The sequence below is a fragment of the Aspergillus piperis genome (assembly GCF_003184755.1).
Source record: "Aspergillus piperis CBS 112811 unplaced genomic scaffold BO85scaffold_32, whole genome shotgun sequence".
NCBI classification, from domain to species: domain Eukaryota; kingdom Fungi; phylum Ascomycota; class Eurotiomycetes; order Eurotiales; family Aspergillaceae; genus Aspergillus; species Aspergillus piperis.
In genome coordinates, this window is record NW_020291622.1 from 221,596 (window position 1) to 247,348 (window position 25,753).

Consider the following 25,753-nt stretch of genomic DNA (forward strand, 5'->3'; position numbering starts at 1 on the left):
GGTTACGTAGCCGCCAGAGGAAATGAGGATTGGATAGATAGAGAGGGAGGGAGGGGAGATTAGTATACCCTATCCACTCCCTCATGACACCGCCCCTTCAGCATTAGTAGCAATTGAGAATACGAAATGATTATCTAGTAGAAGCGATGCAGGGTCGGTCTGGCCAGACAGCTAACTACTAAGCTAGCCAAGATTTGCCGTGGGATGTAACAGGGAAGGGAAACTCACTAGTAAATCAGCGCGTGCGCAAAAGAGGAATTGGGAAGAGATGAGACCATCATCTATCCAAGAGAGATGGTTACAGGATGGGGTGCAGCGGCAGACTGTCACGGGATGGACCGTCCACATGGGGATGGATAATGGAGGCCGGAGGGAGGGGAGAGGGGGCACCGGACCCTGGGAATTGATTGATTGTGCGCTGCTACTAGCAGAGCAAGAGAAATTGTCATTCACCCAATAATAGTCATCCGGTCAGTTACCCGGTGGTTGTCTCCAAACCGGACCACATTAGCATTAGTCTAGGACTGTACGTATCTAGCCATACTCCAAAGGGATCCTTTCCCGTCCGGCTGTCGGAATCTGCGTCCTTTTCTATGCGTTTGACTGGCTGCTAACTTTAGCTCACCGGAAAGTGCGACTGGCTGACATGACAGCCCCCTCGGAGTCTCGGAGACGGATTGGGAAGAGAGATCACGACTATCGTAACCATCTCTCTCCACCTTGTTCTTAATCATCTTGTTATAGGTCATAAGGAATCCCTATTAATTCCTGCTGTATACTGTGTGATCGATCCCATTGGCGTCGACTATCTACTTACCCCTCAGGTGGCTTGTCTTATCATGGGTGAATGATGATGGTGGTGTTGATTTAATTTCCGGTCATCTCCAGGACCGTCAAGACGGGCTCTAAAGGTCTAACCGTATCGTCGCATCGTTAGAGATCTCGGTTAGAATATCCGGCCCGGCTACGTTACATACCACCACCACCACCTCTCCGGCCTTACCAGACTTGCAGTCGCTAGTCATCCTTAGTCACGACCTCTTAATCTCCTTTTCATTCCCCGTGGTTGATGGTCGATATGATGATAATTTCGGTGGATATTATGGAATTCCGCTTCGTAAAATGGGCATAACCAATGTGGTATCCAGCAATCGACATCGGAGCCTAGGCTCACCATCAGGCATCTGAGCACACCTGGCTGATACTGATGCGGGGACCCAAGCCCACGCATCATCTCGACACGAGCCTAGATGCCCAGCTAGAGCTGTCCAGGTTCCTGAGCCGAGCTTCCAGCCAACGGGCCGTCATGCAACCAACCCGCAGGCCTCAAAATCGAATCCTTCCGCGACAATAGACCTCGCGACATCTTACTCCGTACTATGCTTTGCTAATCCGATTAGTATGACCGGGCTGTGCGCCTGGCCCTCCACAAAGGGATAGGCCTGAGCGATGTAATGTTCGAGTCGATAGGCCCAGAAGCAGACCGAAAATATCAGAAACAATGATCAGAGTAATACTTTCTAACAAATCACGAAATGAAGCATGAGGGGCCGAAAAAGAGAAAGCAAGGCTTCTAGCCCACGGCACAAGACAGGGGGGGAATGCGTAACCTGCACCGCCGAGGAATGCGGATGTTGTCCGTCTGTGCGACCTCTCCCAGTAGATTGGCTGGGGATATCATTTCCGTAGCAGACAGGGCAACATTTTGTGTGTGTGTGTGCGTGCGTGTGTGTCCAGTAGAAAGAAATAGCAGCATGCAGCTGGATCCATGATGCGGCTAGAGCTCGTGCCCACCCCGCCCAACTTCTCTAGTTCTGCCCAGGCACACGACGGTCATAGTCGGCGCTCGGTCGACGGTCATCGCGACTCGGAGCTAGTCCTCGTGCTTTCTTGAAAATATGTAGGTACCAGGAAGATGCGTCAGTTACTGGGCTCTCCGGAATCCGCGAGCCGAAAGGGAACAAGTAGTAGAATGGTGGCCCAACCAAACATCATCCTCGTCCGCTAGCCACTCGGAACACGATGCCTACAGTACGATCGATGGCTGGACTCAGACATCTCCGAGGGAGCGTCTGCTGATTATCAGTGCGACAAGCAATGGACCCTGTTTCCACTATTTTCCCTTCCGTTGAATTGTTGGATCGACATGACCGTCAGGAGCCCGAGCCTTGATGGATGCCGCGCACACAGACACAGACACACCACTAGATACTGGGATAGGGATGCCAAGTTCGACTACTTGATGATAGTCTCTCGCCCGAGTCGACGGTTGAATGGCAACTGCTGAGGAGAAGGAACATACGCCCCCTCATTGGTCCAGAGATCTGACGGCTAAAGCTAGTCCACGGCCCAGGCTGACGGCGGTGGATGGCAAGTGATACGGTGACCACACAAGCCTCAAAAAGCCTCTCAAATACAAATGAATTGCGTAGGAGAAGGCGCCAAGCGAAAATTCTGAAGAGCTAAAGAGGTTAAGATTAACCGGCCAACAGTGAGGAAAAGGGAAAGAGGGGAATCCGGAGAGAGAGGTAAAAAAAAAAAAAAGAACGAAAAATCTCCCATCAGATCCCGCATACTAAACTACATTCAGCAGGAGCAAGAATATGGCAAAGGCCGAGGAATGGCAATCTTAACCAAATTCTAGGCGAACCGATCTCTCTCTTGCTCGCTCTCTTTATCCGTAGAGAAAAAGTAGATCAGAAACTAGAAAATAATAAATAATAAATAAAATTAAAAATAAAACACAAAACTGATGGGCCGGGGATTTTTCGCTCTGGCCACCACCCGGGCGGTTTTCTCCGTGTTTCGTCCGAAGCTGGCGTCACTCGTAAGACTCCAACTCCGCCACGGTGATCCAAAGTCATCGTCAGCCAGCAGCAGCAACAGCAGCCAGCAGCAAAAAGCAGCTCACCGGCTCAATTGACAGAGACCGAAAACGATGCCCAGAGACAGAAAGAGGCATTAACATTATTATTATTCCCCATCGTGTAATATGCAGGATTTGCGGTGGAACTTGACCACGGTTGCTGCCTCGTGCGTCCATGTGGCTCGGCCAATAGGCTCTGTCCGGAGGCGGGATTCCGAGTCGATCGTCAGAACGACGCTGAACTGCTCGTTTGGTACGGATGGTTGTAGTAGACAATAGTCTAGTAACCCAAAAAAAAGATGCTGCTGCTGCTGCTGATGAATGAGTGAATGAATGTCTTGTCTCCCCTTGCACATTCTTGTACTCTCGGAGACATGTACGTATGCCCTGTAGAGTTATGTAGCACCCTGTTCATCCGAGTCAATCCGCGGGAGTCACTGACTAGTACCCTGTAGTGCTACTAAGTAGGGTCCGGCAATCGTGGCGCGCGCAGGTTACTGTCCGACAGCCAACCATTCTGCTGGAGACTATCGAACTGTACGGCCCGAGGGCAAATGCGCCTCCGACGACGTTTCAGGAAACACATCCCCAAAATCACACTCATCCCTCCCACGTACTCAGGGGGGAAACCAGCAACACACGGACTCCATCAGCATCGGTGAGGAGAATTAAGAATAGTAAAAACGATCCGCTTCAATATCCAATCAAACCGTTGAGGAGCCCCATCGACCAGGTGGTAAAGGCGGCTTTGACTTTCCATGTCTCCGTCATCACTGTGACCTCCTGGGACACGCCAACCAACCCAAAGTAGCAAGCTGATGGGTAGATGCGAAGAGGAGGGGGGGAAGGAAAGTGGAAAGCCACTCGGCTTTGACGACTCCCAGGGCTCCATCCATGGATGGAGAATGGGGAGGGGGGAAGGAGAGGACAGGCTTACTGTAGACAGCCTAGCTAACAGTTGGACTGCCAGGAGTTGCCGTGATGATCATCAGCGAACCACGGCGGTTCCAGGCTGAACTGGAAGAAGCGAGAGACGTACCAATCCAAGCCCGGCCAAGGCCAAATGCCAGTCCTGCCCAGAACAACCTGATCCATGTCAATTCCGCCTCATGGATTACAAACTAGAAAAAGACTAGTCAAGGGCCAAGGAACCTCCTCAGCTGCAGGTCAGAATTTAAGCACGGAGTTGCTCTCCGTACCGACGAATGTCAGAAGTCAGAACCATAGTTAAAATCCCCTTCCAACTACTCTCAACCGTTCTTCCGTCCCAGCCTCTGGGAAGCTCAGCCGTTCCGCCCTTTTCTTGAGTGGGACCTCGTGGCCCATGGATTCACCAGGATTTTTTTTTTTTTTTCATTAATTCCTGGGCAATCCGTAGATGAAAAAGAAATAAAGAAATAATAGAAATACAAAAAGGTAGAATGAAACCAAATTAAGACGAGCAGACAGGTAATAAAAAAAAAACAATTGTGACGGACACGTTGTGGATAGCCGGTACCCAGGAAGACACTGCCACTGTCGATCTCGGGATACTCTCAACTAGCCAGAGGTCTGATCCTCTACTAAGAACAACCAACTCAACAGTCAACAGCCTGTGGGCGGGTAAGCGCAACGAAAAAAAAAGAAAGAAAGAAAGAAAGAAAGAGGCCCCCAAGCGATGGACAATGGGGGAGGGAAAGAAAACGGCGAGCCCAACACGGGAGCTTGTTATCGGAAGGCTGTGGTGCAGCAAAGAGACACACGCGATGACGGGCCGTTGTAGTGCTGGTTTTAGTACTAAGTAGTTAGTATCTATCTAGCAGTAGGTGCTAACTCGGTAATCCATAATAATAGTAATTCCATGAGGCACAGGAAGCAATTTAGAAGTCGCAACGATCAAACAAAGAACCCACACACCGGGCTATTCCGTAGGGCCAGTGGTTTTTAATATATGAGAAACATTCGCATCGAGAGACAATAATAATTTTAGCAGATGGACCGTCGGAACTGGTCCCAGCATCGTCATCGTCATCCCGCTCGTGTTGCCCCTCCGAATTGACCCAATGTGAGATCAGGTTGAAATTCATCTGGCCATCAGGAAAAAGCAATTATCTCATCAATCAGCATTGAATAAGCAATGAGGGGGTGGAAGCAGACATAGAAAAGACCGTAGAAGTACAGAGAATCACAAGAATGACGGCAATTAATATAGTATAATAATAAAATAGAAATAAACCCAGACAGAAAGAGTAGAAAGTAAAAAAGTAGAATAAAATAAAAATAAATAAAAACTAAAAAGCCCACGCAGGAAAACCAACCCGCCAGTCAATCAACGGGAACCGGGGCCAAGAAGGAGAAAAATAAAAATTCAAAAATTCAAAAATTCAAAAAAGAAGGCTGTCGGCAACAGATTCCTAAGGATAGACTTCTGCAGTAAGCTCATTTGCTAATCTCCGCACCCCCCTTCGATCCGATTTGCGTAGGCACCTGGTCTCGTTTCAGCCATGGCTTTTGGGATTATTGAATATTTTTGTCAACCGCCGAGCTGCTTAGCACTAAACTCTGTAACCGGGGTCAGCCGAGAGACTTTCGGAGCCGATTCCTGGGCATGGATAGGACCCTGGCGTAGGAGCTCTGGCACGCCATCCGAGGCCTGGTCGCATGCAAAAAGTGGGCAGCGGCGCTTGAGTCGAGCTTGTTCTTTTTCCCCCTGGTATTGTAAGTAGTTGTTTCCCCCCTCCCCTCTCTTCTGCTGGCTCTGCCACCAACGGAATGGACGGAAATTGTCTGGGATGGGTGAGAATGTTGTAGCAATCAGATACTCTTGAAGAAGCAAGGTTCATGAGAAGACAGCCAGTCTGCCCCAGTAGTGTTGTAGGGGTCTTTGTTTCATAGACCAGATCTAAGTAGGTTACTAGTAGTTTAGTAGTAGAAGAGGGCAAGTGATGCTCGGAAACGGGAAGCTGAACTAAACTGAAAACAATCGGATCGAATAAAATAAAACAGTAGTAATAATATTAAAAAATATTATCCCAATTAAAAAATAATAAAATAGAATAAACAAAATTTAGGAAAATCCCAGAGGCTCCGAGGCGGCGATGAAGGATGGATGACTGACGACGTCTGCTCGTTCTTCTTTAGTAGTTCATCCAAAGTATGACTGAGACTGACTGACGACTGGCTTATCATCCCTTCCATGACTGTCGTTGGCCGTCATTCTCATTCTCTTCCTCTTGACACTATATTCAACCTTCGTGGTCCCCGGGCTGTCATTCCCTTCTCCTCTTTCCTTACTACTACAACAATAACAACAACAACCACTACTACAACTACTACTACTTACTATTCCTCCTTGCTATCCTTCTTCTCTCCTTTGCCCAAAGAAAACAACAATCTGCCCGCGTATTCATTCGATTTTTGACTTTACCTTGTCTGCCAACTTCCCAATCCTCCAACTCAGCGTCCGCCTAAAGTACTATCATCTATCATCATACATTCGCCTAACGCTGTGCCCTGACCTCTTGTCTGGTGCTTGGCTTCGTGCCCACGTTCCTTGCAGCTCGTCTATCTCGGTGTTTCTTTCATCTCTATCCTTCCTATTTGGCTGTTGTATGGCTTCACCAGCGCCCACAGGACGACTCATCTCCATCTGTCCGCTCCAACGACAAGAGAGCTACCGCTTCTAGATGACCCCACGGTAGCCCCATCGTCCCAACTTAACTTTCTGGTCTGGAGCATATTGAACCCTGTGGCTCTCTGGTTCGGGTGTAATTTTGGCGCGATCGAGACAGTTCATTGATTGATTGATTTCCATCCCCCCCATTTGCCATCTTTTGCCACTGCGGCCAGCTTCCCGATTCAAATCCACACTTTCTCGGGCCTCTTTCTGGGTTGGCGCTCGGGATTTCTGCCGTCGATTCGGGGTCCAATAATTATTCCTCCCTCTTTTCCCCTCCCCATCGTTGTTTGCTGTTGCAGCTATCATCATTCTGCACTAGTGTCGCATTTTGAGTTGCACACTATAGGAAGGACAGTTTCCCCATCGGCTTGTGCTTCCTACCTTTTATCTTTTTTCTGCTCGCTTTGTATCATCCAGGTCCTCCCCGCCTTCCGTGCTTCTTCCATCGGACGAGCGGGCAGCTTCGTCTGGTCCGCAATCGCTCCGGGCTTGCACATCCCCCCTCCTCCTTCTCCTCCCCCTCAAGTGTCCCCCCTTATGAGGTTGCATTGCGGGTGTCGACATGCAGACGCACTACTATCATTCCTCGAGTAGCCCGAACCAACCAGGAGGGTCATATGAACTTCCTCCGGTGCACGCGGTGACCTCGCCTCCAGCTCCATTTCAACCACATGGGCCCGCACCTGCTCCTCTACTCTCCGCTCCGCCGAGTCGACCCGACAGCGGATTGAGGATGGCCCATCTACTGCAACCGTTGGCACAACATATGCCAAATCCCCCACCTCCTCCCGTTACAAACGCTCCCACCTACGCTCGTTCATACGAGTCGAGTGGCTCTCCTGCTGAAGGCGCATCGATGCTCGCCGATGCGCCTCCCCTCAATGGTCCCGGATTGCTTCAACCGATGGGCGGAGGTGCTGCGGCTGGACCGCACCCCCATCATCAGTCACAGCAGCCTTTGCAGCAAAAGAGGGCCTATCGACAGCGAAGAAAGGACCCCAGTTGCGATGCCTGTCGGGAACGCAAAGTCAAGGTACGTTACGCCGCAGTGAAGGTGACCCTGGTGGTCGCCCTCGTGAACCCAGCATGGCTCATTCAATTTAGTGTGACGCTTCCGAGTCGTCCAGTTGCACAGAATGCACCAACCGTAAGGTGCGCTGCCAATTTACAAAGGAGACGAATCGACGCATGTCTTCAATCAAGTTCGTGCCGTGGCTGTTGTGTTTGTGGGAATCTTGCCTTTCTAATTTGACTGCAGGCAAGTCCAAGACCTCGAAAAGCAGCTGCTGTCGACCAAGCAACAACTACAGCAACTTCGGTCGGGCATGTTACGATCGGACAATCTGATGGATCTGGATATTGATGGTGCGGGGCAGCCTCAGCTAAAGCTTCCGGACGCCGGGTATCGTCCCCCGCGCCGGCCACAAGCGCCTGTGATGCAGGATCTGGCCGAGGCTCGCGCAAATCTGCGAAAATACGGCAAAGGGATCCTGAGGGTGCCACCTCCATACCGTCAGCCGGGCCCCAAGTCCTTGATCACCGCTGATCCTCCACGCCTTCCCCCGAAGGAGCTGGCCAATCGCTTGCTGGGACAGTATTACGCTTGCATTCACTCCGTCCTGCCTGTAATCCATTGGCCGACTTTTGTCGCCCAATTTGAGGAGGTCTACCAAGCAGGAACCCTCCTCGGCGTGCCCCGTGAATGGGCCGCGGTTCTATTTGGAGTCTTTGCATGTGGGCGTTTGCACACCCTGGAAGCGAATCAGGAACAGGAAGGCAAAGAATTTGTGACCGTCAGTTGCGGGGTGATCGATGTATGGCAGGACAACTTCACCCTGGACCAGGCACGGGCGGCGCTGCTGGTCAGCATTTTCTTGTACGAGGTTAATTCGCAGTCGGCGAGTTGGGTCTGGATTGGGTCCGCCATCCGAGTCGCGCAGGAGATTGGCCTGCATTTGGAGTCGGGCCCTTGGCCCCCTCTGGAAGGCGAGATGCGGAAACGGTTATGGTGGGGGATGTACACCTGGGATAGGTATGAGCTGCCAGCGATGGTTCACTCATTCGTTATCTGGCTAACAGTAATTGCAGGCTACTCGCTTTGGAGATGGGAAAACCAGTTCTCATCAACGATCAAGACTGCGACGTGGGCCTCCCGTGTCCCATCGACGAGCAATATCTTTCTTCAGACGGGGGCGTGGTGCCGGAAAGCCCCCAAACGTCCCCATTACTGGCCACCATTCATGTGGTTCGATCGATCGGCCAGCTGTCCCGAACGTTGAAGAGTCCGACAATGAGTCTCGGAACCCTTGAAACCTTCGAACGACACTTTAGCACCTGCCTCGCAACCTTCCCTCCTCAATACCACCCTACAGCCGACCAGTATCTCGACCCCCGTACCCTCGCCCCGATTCTCTACCTCCAAAATGCTCGCCTGATCCTCCACCGTCATAATATCTCTCCTTTCTGTCCTCCTGAAACTCGAACATCATCATTGGACTATTGTGTTTCCACTGCTCAGGATACCGCCCGCTTACTTTCCCGCTGTATGCGACCACCATCCAGCCCTGGAAGTGGGTTTACGGCCACGAACGGTGACGACTGGAGGCCCCTGCTGGCATCCTCCGCAGGAACCATGCTGTGTGTGCACCTCTGGCGCTGTGCACTTCTACTCCTCTTTCGCCAGGATTTCGCTTCTGCTCTCGTCTGTGTCCAGGCGTGTACTGCTATTGGTGATTCGCGCGCCGTGAATATGGCCTGTGGACGCTATCTTGCGTTCTTCCTCAAAGTGGTTTTGGACCGGCTACGGCGCAACGAATTAGCAGTGCTCGAGCGTGACGAAGAGTTGATGGTTTATGTATCCGGCGACATGCAAGGAAGCGCTGAAGGTAACTGGGTCTGGCAGGGCAGTGAGACCGGCTCGCAGCTGGAAGTGATGTCGCCCAAAGTCAGCAGCCCGGTGGCATATTCCCATCCGGAGGCCAATGCAGGGCCAGAAGGGTGGGAGGGGTGGAAGTGGGTAGAGCAGACGGTGCAATACCTCCACGAGAGACAGCAGCAGCAACAGCAACAGCAACAACAAGATCTTCAGCATCGTACCAAGCCCGCAGAAACGGCATATCTTGGGCCGGAATCAGCCACCGCGAGCTCTGATGCGACGACTCCGCAGTCGAGCTCGTCTCATTCGCGCATGACCATCGCGAGCATTATCTGAGACCGCTCGCGATGATGCCACTTCACAATGTGGCAGATATGAACATTAAAAAAAAATCAAGTCCTTCACATTAATACGGCCGAAGCTTAACGTTCGGACTCGCTACGAAGGCGACTCACCGGCCGCGCCATGAGAGCGAGCACGCGAGGGGCCCGTTTCCCTCAGACCGGACAAGACCTTTGTCCTACTCAAAACTTGTATTACTGTTCCGGCAATTGTGGGAGAACCCCACAGGCATGTGAGATGAGATCATGGATTACGAATCAGCTGCGATGTTTTACCGACGTAGATATAATGTTGGACTTTTTGTATACAGTACACGCGTGTATAGCCGAACCTAGACTTGCACCTCTCTCCTTGTCCTTTCAGCCATCACAATTGATTTTCAATAGCATCGTGCATATTGGACTAGCGTTTACAATTGGGGATGCTAATGCTAATGCTAATGCAATCATCATCATCATCATCATCACTCTGTCTCATTATTACACGAACAACAGTAGTAGATACTAAGCTAGGTCCCGATATAATTAAGTCTCAAGGTTAATGCTCCGTCCAAACCGCGCATACAAGGCCACCTTCAGCTGCTGCAACTCCTCCCGCAGATCACTCAGTCCTTCCTCGAGCTTGCTCACATCGGCATCGACCTGCTCTGTTGCCGTCGACAGCAGAGACTGGGCCTCTTCAAGGGGGAGTTGGAAGAACGCATCTCCGATTTTGTACCTGCATTGCAATTAGCACATCCCCCAACCCCTCCATTTCAAGCTCTAGCTCGCCTCGGCTCGCAGAGATAAATAGACAGATGGGAAAGAAAAAGAAAAAAAAGAAAAGAAAAGAAAGAAAACTTACGGCACCAACTCATCCTCATCCGCCAGCTCCAATTCCGTGGAGATTTCTTCCAAGTCTTCTTTATCTTTCTGGGGTGGGTTGTCAGATCAAGCTTTTTTGTTGAAAAAAATAGAAATCATGTGTATAAGGGGGTAGAATCATAATGCATATCCATCCATATCCATATCCCCATTTATTAATTACTTAAGAAATGTAAAGGAAATCAAAAATAAAATAAATAAAAGTGATGAACATACCATCTTCAACTTCAACTGCTCCTCCAGCAGTGTCTCGCGCTGGTGCAGCCGACTAAAGCGATTGATCTTTTCTTGGTCCTCGCGGCGGACTTCGTTGTCCTCGCTGCCCGTGAGGGCTTCGTCTTCTTTGGTGAGCTGATTAAGAATTCTTAGTATTTCATAGGCTATTTTTTTCTTCTGTATAGGGGTTTGAAGAGGTATACGTACCATGCGAGTTTGCATCATCTTGGCGGGGTTGTGGTGGGATGTTTGTTAGGATGGGGATGGATTGATATTTGATTGATTAATTAATGTGATGATTGTGAGGGGAGCTGGCTTTGGGTGCCTGAGGTTTGTAAGGCTGCAAGGCTTCAAGCTTCAAAGCTGGTCTGTGCGGGTTCATTGTTGGTGCCTGAGGATAAGAGGGTGTGAGGTGGTGATGTGGTGGGTGGGTTTATGCATTGTACTATAATGGTTCTTTAGGTGATGAGGGGAGGAGGTATCTGGGGTGCATAGGATGTGATATGTGTATTTTGCTATGGTCTTGATGTTTTTGCGGTGATTCTACTCTGCTATGTCTGTGTGAGGCTGGCATTAGACTTGATTTTACATGGGTTTCATATTGTCACTATGATAGCTGCTCTGCTATATTGATATGAAATCACCCCCGGATTCCATATCCGTACAACTAACAAATACACTTATGCTATGCATTCCCTTTGCAGTAAGAATCGAGATACTTCCATCCCCGTCGACGAATATCGCCAACACCATCTGGTCGTGTGACATCATCCCCGTCAGGTGCCCTCCGCATTGCCGATCACGTTCAGCCGCTGCCACGAGAGATGACTCCAATCGCCGAGCCATCTCGATTGTTTGCCGTCATCTCCACGATAATCTTTGACGGTTCCAACTTTCCTGTGCCTTACTAGTCAGGTGCAGACGTTGAATGTTCAGTCGTGGTGGTCCAGCGGTGATTGATCCGCTTCGCCTCGGAGAAACCAAGACTCCCGGCCACCGCATCGCCGACCTCCGCGTCGGGAACAGCTCCATCCATACCGTTGCGTCTCCATCTCTATCTTCATCGTCATCTCCTTTGGGGCACCTAACTCCTCTGCACACAACTATAGACCAGAACTGGAAATCAGGGGCTCCAGAATTAGCGATATCTTTCCCGTTCATTGTTCTCTACAACTCATACCCCATCAACTGTCGAGCTGAGCTCCGGTCATCGCCTATCTGTTTATCAGCTTCATCACCTCCCTCAACCAATCCAGTTCCTCCCCATCAGCAACACATAATCCAACCTTCACCATGCGAATACCAACCGGTCTCTCGACCCTCCTCTTCTCCTCCGCCCTCCTCCCCAGCCTAGCATCCGCGTCCGGCGGCTTCGACTGCCACAACATCATCGTCGACAGCTACAAATATGACCTCAGCACTCTCGGCGGCGTACACACGCTCTCCCACGTCGAGGAAACAGAAGACTATGTCGTCAACACAACCTACGTGCTCAACATCTGCAACATCCTCAAGGGCGCTGCCCACCGCGGCCACCTGAAATGCCCGACCTCCAAGAACAGTACGCTTACCCCGTCCACCACCCTCCCCTGAAATTGTTTCCTAGCTCTTATGATTAACCAAACTCTTACCCCCCAAAACAGTCTGCGGCTTCCAATACAAAACCGCTCTCGATAGCCACAAAGAAGAAAGCACCGTCTTTCCCATCGTCGGCCTCGACCACCTCGGCCACGGCACCAAAGACGCTGAAATCACGCGCCTGAAGAAGCTCGATTCCGAACAGGAAGGTCTCCTCGTCAAACTCGCCGGAGGCGAATACTTCGACGAAGAACAACAGAAGAAGAAAAACGCGGGCGCCGTGATCGAGTTCCAGTGTGATCCCGACCGGTCGGGATTAGAAGGACTACAGACGACCGAAGACACCGAGGAGAAGCGCCGTCGGCAGTGGCAGCTGAGTCAACGGGCGGACGAGACTAACGGCGACAACGAGAATAATGATAACGGCACTATACCCGAGGGCGGACGCAGTTTGCAGTTCAAGAGCTTCGGGCCCGCAGATGATGATACCTACGTGCTGAAGCTGAACTGGAGGACGCGCTACGCGTGCGACAATTACAGGGATGAGCCGGGTGAGAAGAATCCCGATGGTGGTAATGGTGATGGGTCGAGTCACTGGGGGTTCTTCACTTGGTTGATTATTATGTATGATTTGCCCCTCCCTCCCTCCCTCCCTCCCTCCCTCTTGCTTACGAACTATCCCTGTGGGAAACCTGGATCGAACTAACGAGATTCATCTGGACAGTCTCTTCCTCTGCATCGCAGCATACCTCATCTTCGGCTCCTGGCTCAACTACAACCGCTACGGCGCCCGCGGGTGGGATCTCCTCCCGCACGGCGACACGATCCGCGATATTCCCTACCTCTTCCAGGACTGGTTACGGCGGGTGGTCAATACGCTGCAAGGGACGGGATCTAGAGGGGGATATAGTGCTGTTTAGGGGGGTTTTTAGAGATTGATTGATTGATTGATTGCCAATTTGGTTTCTTTGTGTGGTTTGTTATGTTGTTTGCTTGGGAATAGTTGGATGATGAGGTTGTTGTTGGCGATGATGATGATCACGAGGATGATTCTATTATATGGTGGGATAAAGAAATATGACACGATAAAGATAGTATGTATAAGGATTATCGCTACGAGAGGGATGACTTAAGGAAACATATCTATCAACTGTAGGAATACTGAAGATGTAGTTGGACTACGTAGTACTAAAAGAAAGCAAGGGGTGTAGTAGTAAGAAAACATGGCAGCCTGGCAACTTAAAAATCGGAGAAGTAAAGATACTCCCTAGTAAGATACTAATTAATACCAGTACTATATGCAGCAGCTGAAACCGGATCAATATCTAATCTAAGGTACTATAGTAGTAGCGTAGCAATCATCATCTCAAATAATTTAATAGTACAAGTAGTAGGTATGGTATGGCAATAAGTAAACAATGATGACCTTCATGTACTTATCGGGCTGAGAAGTAACAGGAAAAATTGATGACTTCAAGAGAGTTTCTATATATCCAGTATGACATAAAATGGATATAGATAAATTGATCAGGCTTCTGTGTAAATTCACTCATCAAGTCATTTCTGACTGTATGATCTTGTCCTATTATTGCAGGACAGCAAGTATGTTGGGTGAAACCAACGAGTCAGACCGCTACTACGTACTCTTTCCACTATGCAACCGTAGCCCGGGTAGAAACCTAACACCAACACCAACACCAACACCATCTACATTTACACTACCATAGAAGAACACCAGTATAGCGAATCAATCATACTCCACCATAATTAATTCAATCTCCCACCCTTCCTTTCTTAACATACTTGCATGCATGCATCGCTCATGAAAAGAAGTCACAAACAAATCACAGTCAAAAAATAATTCAACATGCACAGATCATCATCACATCAAATGGCGTCATCAAAGCTAAGAATTCATCATGCCTGAGCATTCGTCACCCAGCATACCATTCCGAAGTTAAAAGAGTGGATTGACCCCTCTTTTTATATCATTCTTCCTTAAATCCATCCGGTCCCCCGGTTCTTTGTCCGGTGGTCTCTCTTCTTCTTCTTTCCTCCCCGATGGTGGCCCGTAAGGACAACCTGTCCTATCCTGACCTGACTCGACCTACACGCGCATGGCAAATTGCTTCAGATACAAGTAATCGGCCATGTTGGCGTCAACGGTCTGTCGGATGAGGTCTGCTGCCTCTGGGCCGTATTTCTTGCGCCATTCGGCGTCCCATTCTTCTTCTGTCTTGACGGCATGGGGCTGTTGGGTGGTGGTGGTGTTAGTGACTAACTACTACTTCTTTCATAGCATATAGACAAGGGGCACAGATGAAAGCTGTGTAGGGTCTACTGATGATAACTTACATGCTTTCTAGCAACCAGGCCCTTCGACTCGATCGCATCGTTGTGGAAGCCGCGCCACTTCTCGAACTTTTCCCGAGCGACCTGGTGGTCTTCGTCGGTGTCCCAGCACAGCATGTCCGGGGTATATTCGATGCCCACGCTACGACAGAATGCCTCGATCATGGCTGCCGGCTTCTGCAACATGTCGTCGGCATCGACGACACAGATCTCCGCTCCGGATTCGTACCCGTTGAGGCCGTTCGTCACCGGTCGGAGTTTGTTGTCGATGTCGTCGGCGTCACGCTCCTGTGTGGCAATGTGGGGGCCTACCAGGCGCACGCTACGCAGGTAGTCAAAGGTGCGACGCAGCTCGTCGTACCCGGCCTCGGAGGGATCATAGTTGTGGAAGCCCGTCACCTGGTCGAGGGGCGGGATGGTGCAGCGGAAGTAGGAGGGGACACTGTGGTGGGGATCGCGGATGAGGAAGGCAAAATGGAACTGGGAGAGGATCTCCGTGGGCATCACGGTGGGATTGCCAGGCTCGGCTGCCGTGTCGTACGGGTACGGCTCCCGAGTGGTGGCCGGTTTCACCGGCGTGGAGTGGTCCAGCACAGCGTGGCCATTCAGCCCATTCTTGGTCCCGTTCTGGACTGGGCTTGTGCCATTCAGCTGCTGGGCGTGGTGGCCGTTGGTGCCGTTGGCGCCAACAGCCGAAAGGGGAGCAGTCTCTCCGTTAGACTCGGTGCCCACGCCACGCTTGATTCTGTTCAGAGATGGCGCGATGCTGGCGGGTTTGCCGTATGGCGGGAGGAGGTAGTGCATGATGTCCTTCATGAAAATTCGCTTGCCCTGCTGGTGGTAAGTATCTCGTAGCGACCGAGTAGAGTAAGAATCATGTAGGAAAGTAGAGTGTGAAGGGCTCGATTGGGGCTGGTGAGATCCGACGACATCTTGACGATGACAGTGAGGTGACTACCTCGTGCGATCATGGGCTTGTAGAAGAGGCGCATCAATTTAGAGAAGAGGGACCTGCGTAGGCATGCAGATGCCGCAGGTCCCAGGCCCATCAAGGGGGGAAGGGGGATGGAAAAGATTGGCAACTGGCCTCTACGATGCAGGGCAAGGACCATCCAGCCGGGATTTTCACCTCGGCCGGGCGCATAATGACAGAGAGGGAGGGATGAAAGAGTGTAGAACGCAGAAAGAAAGAAACGCGACCAAGAAGAAGGGTCGGACCTCAGAAGCTTCGCGCTCGATTCTGGCCAGGACGGTCTGGAACGTCGACTGGCTGAAGCCGCTCTCCAGACGAGCCTGTTCGTCGTCGGCGAATCTGGCCGACAGGCGTTCAGGCCCGTAGTAGAAGGCATCACCAAACGGCTCATGGATACATTGAATGGTATCCCGACGGGTCATGAAGACCTGTTGTAGGTGTCAGCAGGTTCTTATCTTCTTGTTTTGTGTGCTTCATTTTTTTTTTAATTCTTGATTTTTCGGCACTATGGAATGCGAGGATCACGCGTACTCGTTCAAAGGCCGTAGAGCAGGCGCGTGGATGGGTAGCCACGAAGATGGGTTTTTGAGACATCTTGATTCGATGTAATGATGAATGAGCAACCAGGGCTGAATAACTGGCTGGTTCACCAGAGGGAAAAGAGCAGAAAATGAACCGTTTCCGATTCAAGATCCGAGTCGATATTATAAAAGATCAACAGTGCACACTACTTTCTACCAGGGAATTTCACCGCCGGTGTAGAGGACTGTTCTGGGAAACACTAAAGTCCCCGTCCAAAGAGAAGATGAAGCAGCTGTTGCTTTTTTGGTATTGTTGTTCCGATGCAATAATCTGCAAGAACAAATGCCCAGTCAGGCAGTCGTTGCAAATCCCCCGTAGATTTTGGGTGAGCAGAAGATACAAGCACAAGAAAACAAAAAAAAAACACCACGGCGAGTAGAAGAGCAGCCGGTGATGGAGGAGAGGGGCTTTTTATACTCTCGATCCGGAATAGGAATGTCGACCAAGGCTGAAGGCAACGGAGGGGAATGAATGGAAATACGGGCTGCCCTCCTCCACGCGGGAAGGTAAAAAAAAAAAGGGCAGGTATCACGAATCAGAAGCGCAGCTCCAACAAGCAGACGGACGGTCGTTCGCTGCAAACTCCAGGACCAATGCAATGCCAGGCAAAACAAAACAGGGAAGGTTGACCCGTGGATGGACCGGATAAGCCAGTCAGTCAGTCCTACGAGCGTCGAGGGTCCCAAGTAGTACGAGTGCGATATCCACACCACTACTGTCTACCAGACAACGGTGCTGGGCTAGTCGAGGGGTTAAACGTAATGGGAGCCCCTCTTGCTATCCACTGTTGATGCCTGGACTCTTTGGAATTAATGCCGCATAAGGAATGAAAGTTGAACGGTGCCTGGTAGTCTGCAGATGGTGCAAGATAGTTCATGTACCAGTGTTGCGATATCGCTGCTGTAAAGGCCATTGTTGGTGGCGGTGGATAAGACCTTTATCAAATCCTTCAAGTCATAGTCATGACGTTAGAAGGGGAGTAAAGTAGTAGTTTTGGCGGCCGGCAGAAAGACTCCGGAAAGGGCGAACAGATCCCTGCAACCACTGCGAATTACGATCTACAGCTTATTCCCCTTGGACTCAGATCTCTTCTCAGCCTGCATTTCATGGTCGGAACTGGGTCCGTAGCCTGGAGGGTGTCTCACATTTCACGGAGGACGAACTCCCAGGCGATAGCAGAGGGGAAATAGTTTGGCTCATCCAGGCTTGAGCATCCCAGGGAGAGAATTAAGAGGGGGGTTCCCACTGCTTGACGTCACGCTCGGGCCTGGAATGACCTGATGAGGCCATATCGATGCGCTGATCGCGTGGAGGGGTTGTGAGGCGGGGGAATCATATTCACCACGGAAGAGAATTAATCGGGATAGATGTCTCCGATCCATCATCTATCAGGGGGAGAAATAGAATTTGTTGGTTGCAGGGCAGGGGAGGAGATGTTCACGATCTCATGTCAGGAGAACAAGGGCTGGTTAACTCCCCGCCCTTCCCGGGTCCTGAGAAAGTATCAGCAGAAAAGTCCTCAAGTACATGTAGTATTGGAAGTTGTCATGGACCACCACTACCACTACCAACAAGACCAGGAACTTTAATCCCGGCCAGACCAGAAGGATTGCATGCCAATCAAGCCCGGGCGACGCCAACGTGGGGGGTTCCTCTCTGTTGCTGGAGGCGATCCTAACATCCTAACACGCCAGGAGTGAATCTGGCGCCGTTAGCGCCGGACAGATTCCTGGAAATGTCAGGGCAAGACTCTAATGAGATGGCCCGGGACATAGTCATCGTAGAATAGAGGTGGCGATAGTGGATACGACAAGAAGTTGGCCGTTTCAAGTTGAGCGAGACCTTGATGAGAGAGAGAGACACAATAATATCATTTGAATATGAATTTGAATTTGACTTCGAGATTCTTTTCGATCTGGGCGATCTCGGCTCCGAAAACGGCAACTGGCCAGTGTCAGGTCACATGACTGGATATAATTCCCCCACTTGATGGCCTGATTCATCAGGCCAGAACAAGCCAGCAGGGTCAGGCCTCAACACGTGACTTCTGGCGGATTGGCGGTGCTTCTGGAAGGCGGTGGAAGCTGCCAGTGTCGTCATGAACCCAATCGGGCATCTGAAGTCACGCTCTATATTATGCAAGTCGGCATCATCTTCGTCTCGCCTCTTTCTCTCTCACCAGACACAATCAGCAGACTAATTTCTCTCGTTCACACGGAACATTGCTTCCACATAATCTCTTGAACATTTCCTCAATCTCCTCATCTCACTTACATACATACACCTCTCACCTTCTGTGTCACAACTTACCATAATCAAACTGATTAGCTTGATTTCCATCCCACATTCTTCCCTCACATTCCGCCCAACATGAACGGCGCCCAATTCACAGACAGAGCCAACAAGGCCTTGCTGGACTCCAGCAGCCTGGCAGAGCAATACTCTCACTCACAGATCCTCCCTGTTCATCTCGCCGTTTCTCTCCTCAACCCTTCTCCCGATGAATCCAAAGACCAGCAAGCCCCCGCTCATCCTTCCCACGAAACCTCCTCCGCCCCCCTCTTCCGCCAGGTCGTCGAACGCGCCCATGGCGATCCACAACTCCTGGAACGATCCCTCATGAAAATGCTGGTTCGTCTCCCTTCGCAGGATCCTCCGCCAGAGACCGTCAGTGTCTCTCCTGCACTTGCCAAGGTCATCCGGTCGGCATCCGAACTTTCCAAGACGCAAAAGGATAGCTACGTCGCCATCGACCACCTCATCCTCTCTGCCGCGCAGGACTCACAGGTTCAGCGCGCTTTGGCCGATGCCAACATTCCCAACGTCAAGTTGATCGATAGTGCTGTCCAGCAGATCCGTGGTACAAAACGGGTCGACTCCAAGACTGCCGATGCCGAAAGCGAAAACGAGAACCTGAAGAAATTCACCATCGACATGACTGCTTTGGCCAGAGAGGGAAAGATTGACCCTGTCATTGGCCGTGAAGAGGAAATCCGTCGGGTGATTCGCATCCTGAGTCGACGGACCAAGAACAACCCAGTACTCATCGGTGAGCCCGGTGTTGGAAAGACCACCATCGTTGAGGGCCTGGCTCGTCGTATCGTGAACGCAGATATTCCGGCCAACCTGGCTCAATGCCGGCTGCTGTCTCTCGATGTCGGCTCGCTTGTTGCAGGCAGCAAGTATCGCGGAGAATTCGAAGAGCGGATGAAGGGCGTTCTGAAGGAGATCGAAGAATCAAAAGACACTATTGTTCTCTTTGTCGATGAAATTCATTTGCTCATGGGCGCAGGCTCCAGCGGCGAAGGTGGCATGGATGCTGCCAACCTGCTGAAGCCCATGCTCGCTCGTGGTCAATTGCACTGCATCGGTGCGACCACGCTGGGCGAATACCGCAAGTACATCGAAAAGGACCAGGCTTTCGAGCGTCGTTTCCAGCAAGTCCTCGTCAAGGAGCCTTCCGTTCCGGAGACCATCTCCATCCTGCGTGGTCTCAAGGAGAAGTATGAAGTGCATCACGGTGTTAACATCCTCGACGGTGCTATCGTGTCCGCTGCCACGCTGGCTGCGCGCTACCTGACCGCACGCCGACTCCCCGACTCGGCAGTTGACCTGATCGATGAAGCCGCCGCTGCCGTCCGGGTGACCCGCGAATCTGAACCCGAAGCGCTAGACAACCTGGAGAGAAAGCTCCGTCAGTTGCAGATCGAAATCCACGCTCTCGAGCGCGAGAAGGATGATGCTTCCAAAGCCCGTCTGGAGGCCGCCAAGCAAGAAGCAGCCAACGTTACCGAAGAGCTGCGTCCTATGCGCGAGAAATACGAGAGCGAGAAGCAGCGCAGCAAATCCATCCAGGACGCCAAGATCAAGCTCGACTCCCTCAAGGTCAAGCGTGATGAAGCAGAGCGCTCTGGTGACACCCAGACCGCCGCCGATCTCGAGTACTACGCTATTCCCGAAACCAAGGCTCTCATTGAGCGACTTGAGATCGACCGTGCTAAGGCTGATGAAGAGCGACGGGCACGCCAGGGCGATGCCGGCGAAGCTCTGCTCGCGGACGCAGTCGGTCCCGACCAAATCAACGAAATCGTCGCCCGTTGGACCGGTATCCCCGTGACCCGGCTCAAGACCACCGAAAAGGACAAGCTGCTGAACATGGAGAGATACCTGGGCAAGGTCGTCGTTGGTCAAAAGGAAGCGGTGACCTCAGTCTCCAACGCCATCCGACTCCAGCGGTCTGGTCTCAGCAACCCCAACTCACCCCCTAGCTTCCTGTTCTGCGGTCCCTCCGGAACCGGTAAGACCTTGCTGACCAAGGCCCTGGCCGAATTCCTCTTCGACGACCCCAAGGCCATGATCCGCTTCGACATGTCCGAGTACCAAGAACGTCACTCCCTGAGCCGCATGATCGGCGCACCCCCAGGCTACGTCGGCCACGATGCCGGTGGCCAACTAACCGAGAGCCTGCGCCGCCGACCTTTCTCGATCCTCCTCTTCGATGAAGTCGAAAAGGCCGCTAAGGAAGTCCTAACTGTCCTCCTTCAACTCATGGACGACGGCCGCATCACTGACGGCCAAGGCAGAATCGTCGACGCCAAGAACTGCATCGTAGTCATGACCTCCAACCTGGGTGCCGAATTCCTCGCCCGCCCAACCACCAAGGACGGCCGCATCGACCCTCAAACCCGCGAGCTGGTCATGGGCGCCCTGCGCGACTACTTCCTTCCTGAATTCCTCAACCGTATCTCCAGCACCGTCATCTTCAACCGTCTCACCAAGCGCGAGATCCGCAAGATCGTCGACCTCCGTCTGGAAGAGGTGCAGCGCCGTCTGGAGAACAATGACCGCAACGTCATTATCCAATGCTCCGACGAAGTCAAGGATTACCTCGGTGAAGCAGGTTACTCCCCTGCTTATGGTGCTCGTCCGCTAGGACGCATCATCGAGCGCGAGGTGCTGAACCGTCTGGCTGTGTTGATTCTGCGCGGTAGTGTGCGTGATGGTGAAGTCGCGAAGGTGGTCATGCGTGAGGGCCGCATCGATGTCCTTCCTAATCATGATATTCCGGTCGATGAGGATCAGGATATGATCGATGAGGATGATGAGGCGTTGGCGGAGATGGAGGATGGTAGTGGAGATATGGATTTGTATGATGAGTAGATGGAAAAGTGATTGATTGAGCGATTGTTTCTTTTTTACGATGAGATGATGAGATGATGAATTTGCTTGATTTCTTCTTCCATTTTTCTTTCTTTCTTCTTTGTGCTTAATTTTGTGTCATACTTGCGTTGCATATATGTTTGAAGAAATTGGGCTGGGCTGTACAGCTGATAGCATTCTTCTGAGGTGATATGATATGATAATATGGGGGATTGTTGCTATCAACTACTAGATGGCATACATGCATGCACATTTTTCTTTGCACTTGTGTGTATAGTAATTATGATAGATTGGACTGAATGTCACATTCTCATGTCTTAAATAAACTAATCACTCCAATATTCTACTCTTTATAGTATGTAGACGTAAGCAAATGAACAAACCCTTTTTTAGTATCTGAGTAGAGTACCAGCGCAATGCTACTAGTTTCCGAGCTCATAAGTCAAACCAGGTCTCATCACTTATTACCTAGGCAGATTTCCCCATCTCCTTCTCCCTAAACCACTTGGCCACCTCCACCGTTTGACAAAACTCCACCTCATCCCCCCAGCTCTTCAACCAATTCAAAAACCGTTCCTGCATCCCGATCACATGCACCATGCCACTCGTATCCGGATGCATGAGAATAGGGAACAGCGGCTCCTCCTCGTTCTCTCTGATCCACAGGAATCGATCTTTCCACATATTCTCCATGACCCGCGCGTCCGTGTAGCCATGTGAGTTCGGTACATGAGGAAGAAACTGCATTGGCGTCATGTCTTCCATGTACCAGTTGCAAGGGACACAAACGAGAGGGCGTCGGTCTGAGGAAGCTGGGAGGGGCTTCATCCAGCTTGCGGCGGGCTTGGAAAAGTCGATGGGTTCGATGGCTGGGCGGCGGGGGGCGAAGATGGGGTAGCTGTCGTGCTCGGTAATGGAGGAGTCTGGTTATTGGTATCGTTAGTCTGTAGGTTGTTGTGTGGTAGATGGGCATGGAGTGGAAGGAAAGGTCAAGGAGGGTTGGGGAATATACCATATTCGAAGCCGAATTCTTCCAATAGATCTAGAGTTGATTCACGGAGCTGGTATAGGGGAGCTCGATAGCCAACTGGTTTCTTTCCCGTGAGTTTCTTGGCAATCTCGATGCACTTGACTAGGACGTCGCGCTCTTGTTCCGGCGTCATTTGGTAGGCACCTTCGTGGGCGTAGCCGTGCAGTGCTATTTCGCAGCCGGAGTCGACTACTTGTTGTACTTCGTCCGGGAAACTCTCGGCAGAGTGGCCCGGGACAAACCACGTGCACCGGTCTGCGAGATTGAGCTTCTTGAGCATGTTCAGAAGACGCGGAACGCCGACTTTCGCGCCGAAGAAGCCCGCTGAGTAGTCGGCTAGGATGTTGTCTGGGCTTTTGCCGGTGCCGAGCCAGCCGGAGACGGCGTCAAGGTCGATGCTTATGGCGACGCGGATTTTTTTGCTGACTCTGGTGAGGGATCTGGGGATGGACGGGGTAAGGCTGGTTGAGGTAGATTCGCTTTGCGTATTGTTACTCAGGTTGAGGCATTGGCCTGTAAGGTGTCCGGCCGCGCGGTGGGAGGATAGGAACGCTATAGTTCGGGGAATTGAGTCTGCTTGTGTCCCTGCTGCGGGTTCAACCGGGGCAATGATGTTGATTCTCGCCTGGCTGTTGAGACGGACTATATCGTTCTTCACCCTCTGGGCCAACTCAGTGTACAATTTAGCCTGTACAGGTGTCTCGCCTCCTGCCACAACAATAGCAAGGTTTTCTAGCTGCTTGCCGGCAGACTGCTGGGCTGTTTGTGCAGCTCGCAAGAAGTGCTTGATCGTGAGGAAGGTTCCCCGTAGATTGGCACGGGACGTTCTCTCCCAGGTGTCCAGTGCAAGATCCCAAATGGGGAGGTCATTTCCTTGTCCACTGGTTATGGAATTGACAACGAGGACACTGATGGGGCCGAGGCGTTGGCTGGCTTGGGAAATGCATGATTGAATGGATTCCTCTTTTGTATCATCGCCCTTGAGGATGTGAAGTCTAGGATGCACATCGTTTCTGTTTGCTTCGGGGATTTCCACATTGTGAAGATCAAACGCCGTGACTTTGCATCCTTGGTCTGTGAATATGGTTAGTATTGAGCTGTCTCATGCAGAACGCAAGGCACATAAAGGCGGAATGTGACATATAGAATAGTCCAGCAACAGCTGGTGGCTGTCACTACGGTCATCAACAACAAAATGATGGTAGGCTAAAACACGTTTGGGGCTTGCCTCCAGCTGGCACAGACAGAGTATGTAAGCAACATACCTAGGAATTCCTGCACCGCTCGCCTACCGATATCTCCTGCGGCACCAGCGACGAAGACGTGAAGACCCTCAAGGCCTAGGAATGATGGAGGCATGGTAGGCCTGATGGTCCTTGGAATTGCTTTTGATAGAGTTTCAGTGTATCTCTTTTAATTAGAGATTCAGTCCGCCTTCAGTAGCACGCAAGCTATTACACCCGGTCAGTCTACAGATCCGGGCATACTGTTTGCAGGGGTAAGGTAGTAGCGACTAAAGAGTACAAGTGCTTACAAAGGAGAACTTATGCCGCATGCAGAACATCAAACGGGCTGCTTCCTTCAATGCAACTAGAATATATCCTTCTTGATTCTGGATGAGGTCAACTCAACGTTAACCTGTAAAGTAATTGTCAATAGGCATGCAAAGGAAGCGTATAGATGAAGCTGGAGGGGAAGAGGCAGCCCCGCATCACGTGCCAGTCATGCCGAATCGGGACAAGGTAGTAGTAGTACATGACAACACAGCATCACTAATAGGAATGCTACCAATGGTGATAACGTGCGTCTCCTTAATATCGGCGCCCAACACATAATTTCTTCTAGACCACAGTCCAGTGGCGCTGGTACTGTGCAATATATTGTGCTTAATTAGTGGTTGGGTCTCGACAGTCGACGGATGCAAGAATTCTGCAAAGTACGCTGGTTAGTGCATAGACCAATCCATACCAAGAAAACGGCGTCTGCTCCTGAAAAGCGCTCTAAGCTTCATTTGCGATAGGATAAGGAGTTGGTACCGAGTAGAGTAATCAAGCCCACTCTCAGCACGGTTGCTCTCCGCCATGTTGCCCACGGGAGAAATTCGGGGTGCACTGGTCGGAAATGTTCACAACCGTGAACAAAGTTCAGCGGCGTCTCCCATGTCTCGGACGAAGCACCCTCTAACACAGAATGATTAGGAGGGAACGCTAATCGACTGGCTCAAAAAAACGGAGATCATGAAGCTCACAGGAGGACTCGTCATCTTCCCCTCCAACATACGCTAAATCAGTCAGTGAGGGATTCAGCAGTTCGCGCCGAGGTGATCAGCATGCGTTGAACTAAAGCCACGTGGATCTGCAGTCCCCGTACAAAGACGAACTGCAGAGGATGTACCGCGAATCTACTGCCTCGCGTGGTGTATTATTTCAATCAAGATTTAAAACACAGACTCAAATGCTGTATAAGTAGGTGTGGGCTTGTGCGACCAGACGCTGAAACCCCATGTGTTTTGAAAGATAGTGTATATTGAATATCCCAGGCACAGCTGTATAAGTGGTACCGTGCCATCACCCATAATGCAGGGTGCTCAGAAATCTGCAAAGGCAGCCGAGCAATGGGGACCGTGCTGGCATGTTGCATGAACTGTCGCAAGATGCTGAGAATCTATAAGCTTTCGGGTGAGAGAAACTATCTTAGGACCGAACGCTTAGCGGGACAAGTAACTGCTCATTATAGTGCGTGATTTTCTCCTTTAGCGGTGGCCCTCTCTCTCAAGTGAAAGTCTGGTACTCCGAAAGTCTATGGGGCACAATGGGCGAAAGTGACATTTGATGAACCAAAGTCAAGCCCGGGAGACATTTCAATAGTTCAAACGGCAGACTTTGAGAGGTAAGGCACGGGCGTAAGCGGTCCACACCAATCTGCTATTCTGCTGTCACCGAGACTGAGACGAGATCTGGCACAGCCTTGCCTACTTGCTTCTGTATACCTAAAAAAGAGGAAAAGCGAGACAATGGTGTTGTTTTGAGGGACAATCTTAGTCTCACTTCGACCTGAAAAGACCGAGTGTGTAGTCTGTAGTATAGTGGCAAACCAGCGCCACACTACGATTCTAAGCCTGCGAATGACGGGGTTTGTTGAAGTTCTCCAAATCCCGCTGCGCTCGCGATTCGTGCCATTGGGCTCAGGCTTGGAGATGCTGGCCAGTGGTGCGAATGTCGATCACTGGGGTAGTCGGCTGCGGCTACTGTCGCTGTA

General features: G+C 51.1%; 9 protein-coding genes across 9 annotated transcripts; 5 read left to right on the forward strand and 4 right to left on the reverse strand.

Moving 5' to 3' along the window:
* Window positions 1-2,752: 2,752 nt before the first annotated feature.
* On the forward strand, window positions 2,753-4,914 carry BO85DRAFT_463978 (uncharacterized protein; the record flags this gene model as incomplete). The annotated part of the gene is made up of 9 exons (XM_025661956.1): window positions 2,753-2,849; window positions 2,999-3,131; window positions 3,335-3,436; window positions 3,500-3,673; window positions 3,751-3,804; window positions 3,900-3,961; window positions 4,358-4,468; window positions 4,511-4,633; window positions 4,802-4,914. The coding sequence occupies 9 exons, from the start codon at window positions 2,753-2,755 to the stop codon at window positions 4,912-4,914; spliced, it is 969 nt and encodes a 322-aa protein (XP_025510324.1).
* Window positions 4,915-5,271: 357 nt separating this feature from the next.
* On the reverse strand, window positions 5,272-5,887 carry BO85DRAFT_454106 (uncharacterized protein). The gene has a single exon (XM_025661204.1). The coding sequence runs from the start codon at window positions 5,686-5,688 to the stop codon at window positions 5,401-5,403; it is 288 nt and encodes a 95-aa protein (XP_025510325.1). The 5' UTR covers window positions 5,689-5,887; the 3' UTR covers window positions 5,272-5,400.
* A 1,073-nt stretch (window positions 5,888-6,960) lies between these two features.
* BO85DRAFT_204906 (transcription factor domain-containing protein) lies at window positions 6,961-10,008 on the forward strand. The gene is made up of 4 exons (XM_025654565.1): window positions 6,961-7,557; window positions 7,629-7,726; window positions 7,783-8,556; window positions 8,613-10,008. The coding sequence occupies exons 1-4, from the start codon at window positions 7,087-7,089 to the stop codon at window positions 9,733-9,735; spliced, it is 2,466 nt and encodes an 821-aa protein (XP_025510326.1). The 5' UTR covers window positions 6,961-7,086; the 3' UTR covers window positions 9,736-10,008.
* A 184-nt stretch (window positions 10,009-10,192) lies between these two features.
* BO85DRAFT_454110 (tubulin-binding prefolding complex subunit GIM3) lies at window positions 10,193-11,086 on the reverse strand. Its single transcript, XM_025661205.1, has 4 exons — window positions 11,028-11,086; window positions 10,821-10,955; window positions 10,585-10,652; window positions 10,193-10,458 (listed from the first exon to the last, which is right to left on the reverse strand). The coding sequence occupies exons 1-4, from the start codon at window positions 11,043-11,045 to the stop codon at window positions 10,266-10,268; spliced, it is 414 nt and encodes a 137-aa protein (XP_025510327.1). The 5' UTR covers window positions 11,046-11,086; the 3' UTR covers window positions 10,193-10,265.
* Window positions 11,087-11,663: 577 nt separating this feature from the next.
* On the forward strand, window positions 11,664-13,536 carry BO85DRAFT_454111 (autophagy-related protein 27). The gene is made up of 3 exons (XM_025661206.1): window positions 11,664-12,381; window positions 12,464-13,022; window positions 13,123-13,536. The coding sequence occupies exons 1-3, from the start codon at window positions 12,114-12,116 to the stop codon at window positions 13,316-13,318; spliced, it is 1,023 nt and encodes a 340-aa protein (XP_025510328.1). The 5' UTR covers window positions 11,664-12,113; the 3' UTR covers window positions 13,319-13,536.
* Window positions 13,537-14,505: 969 nt separating this feature from the next.
* BO85DRAFT_463982 (uncharacterized protein) lies at window positions 14,506-16,317 on the reverse strand (the record flags this gene model as incomplete). Its single annotated transcript, XM_025661957.1, has 4 exons — window positions 14,506-14,649; window positions 14,754-15,581; window positions 15,969-16,151; window positions 16,255-16,317. The coding sequence occupies 4 exons, from the start codon at window positions 16,315-16,317 to the stop codon at window positions 14,506-14,508; spliced, it is 1,218 nt and encodes a 405-aa protein (XP_025510329.1).
* A 586-nt stretch (window positions 16,318-16,903) lies between these two features.
* BO85DRAFT_463983 (uncharacterized protein) lies at window positions 16,904-18,080 on the forward strand (the record flags this gene model as incomplete). Its single annotated transcript, XM_025661958.1, has 8 exons — window positions 16,904-16,929; window positions 17,032-17,063; window positions 17,174-17,207; window positions 17,317-17,425; window positions 17,731-17,754; window positions 17,839-17,963; window positions 18,000-18,015; window positions 18,048-18,080. The coding sequence occupies 8 exons, from the start codon at window positions 16,904-16,906 to the stop codon at window positions 18,078-18,080; spliced, it is 399 nt and encodes a 132-aa protein (XP_025510330.1).
* Window positions 18,081-18,458: 378 nt separating this feature from the next.
* BO85DRAFT_204993 (ATP-dependent Clp protease ATP-binding subunit) lies at window positions 18,459-21,734 on the forward strand. The gene has a single exon (XM_025654566.1). The coding sequence runs from the start codon at window positions 18,676-18,678 to the stop codon at window positions 21,463-21,465; it is 2,790 nt and encodes a 929-aa protein (XP_025510331.1). The 5' UTR covers window positions 18,459-18,675; the 3' UTR covers window positions 21,466-21,734.
* On the reverse strand, window positions 21,700-24,203 carry BO85DRAFT_205034 (polysaccharide deacetylase family protein). Its single transcript, XM_025654567.1, has 4 exons — window positions 24,030-24,203; window positions 23,761-23,946; window positions 22,478-23,569; window positions 21,700-22,388 (listed from the first exon to the last, which is right to left on the reverse strand). The coding sequence occupies exons 2-4, from the start codon at window positions 23,852-23,854 to the stop codon at window positions 21,934-21,936; spliced, it is 1,641 nt and encodes a 546-aa protein (XP_025510332.1). The 5' UTR covers window positions 23,855-23,946; window positions 24,030-24,203; the 3' UTR covers window positions 21,700-21,933.
* Between the last annotated feature and the right edge of the window lie 1,550 nt (window positions 24,204-25,753).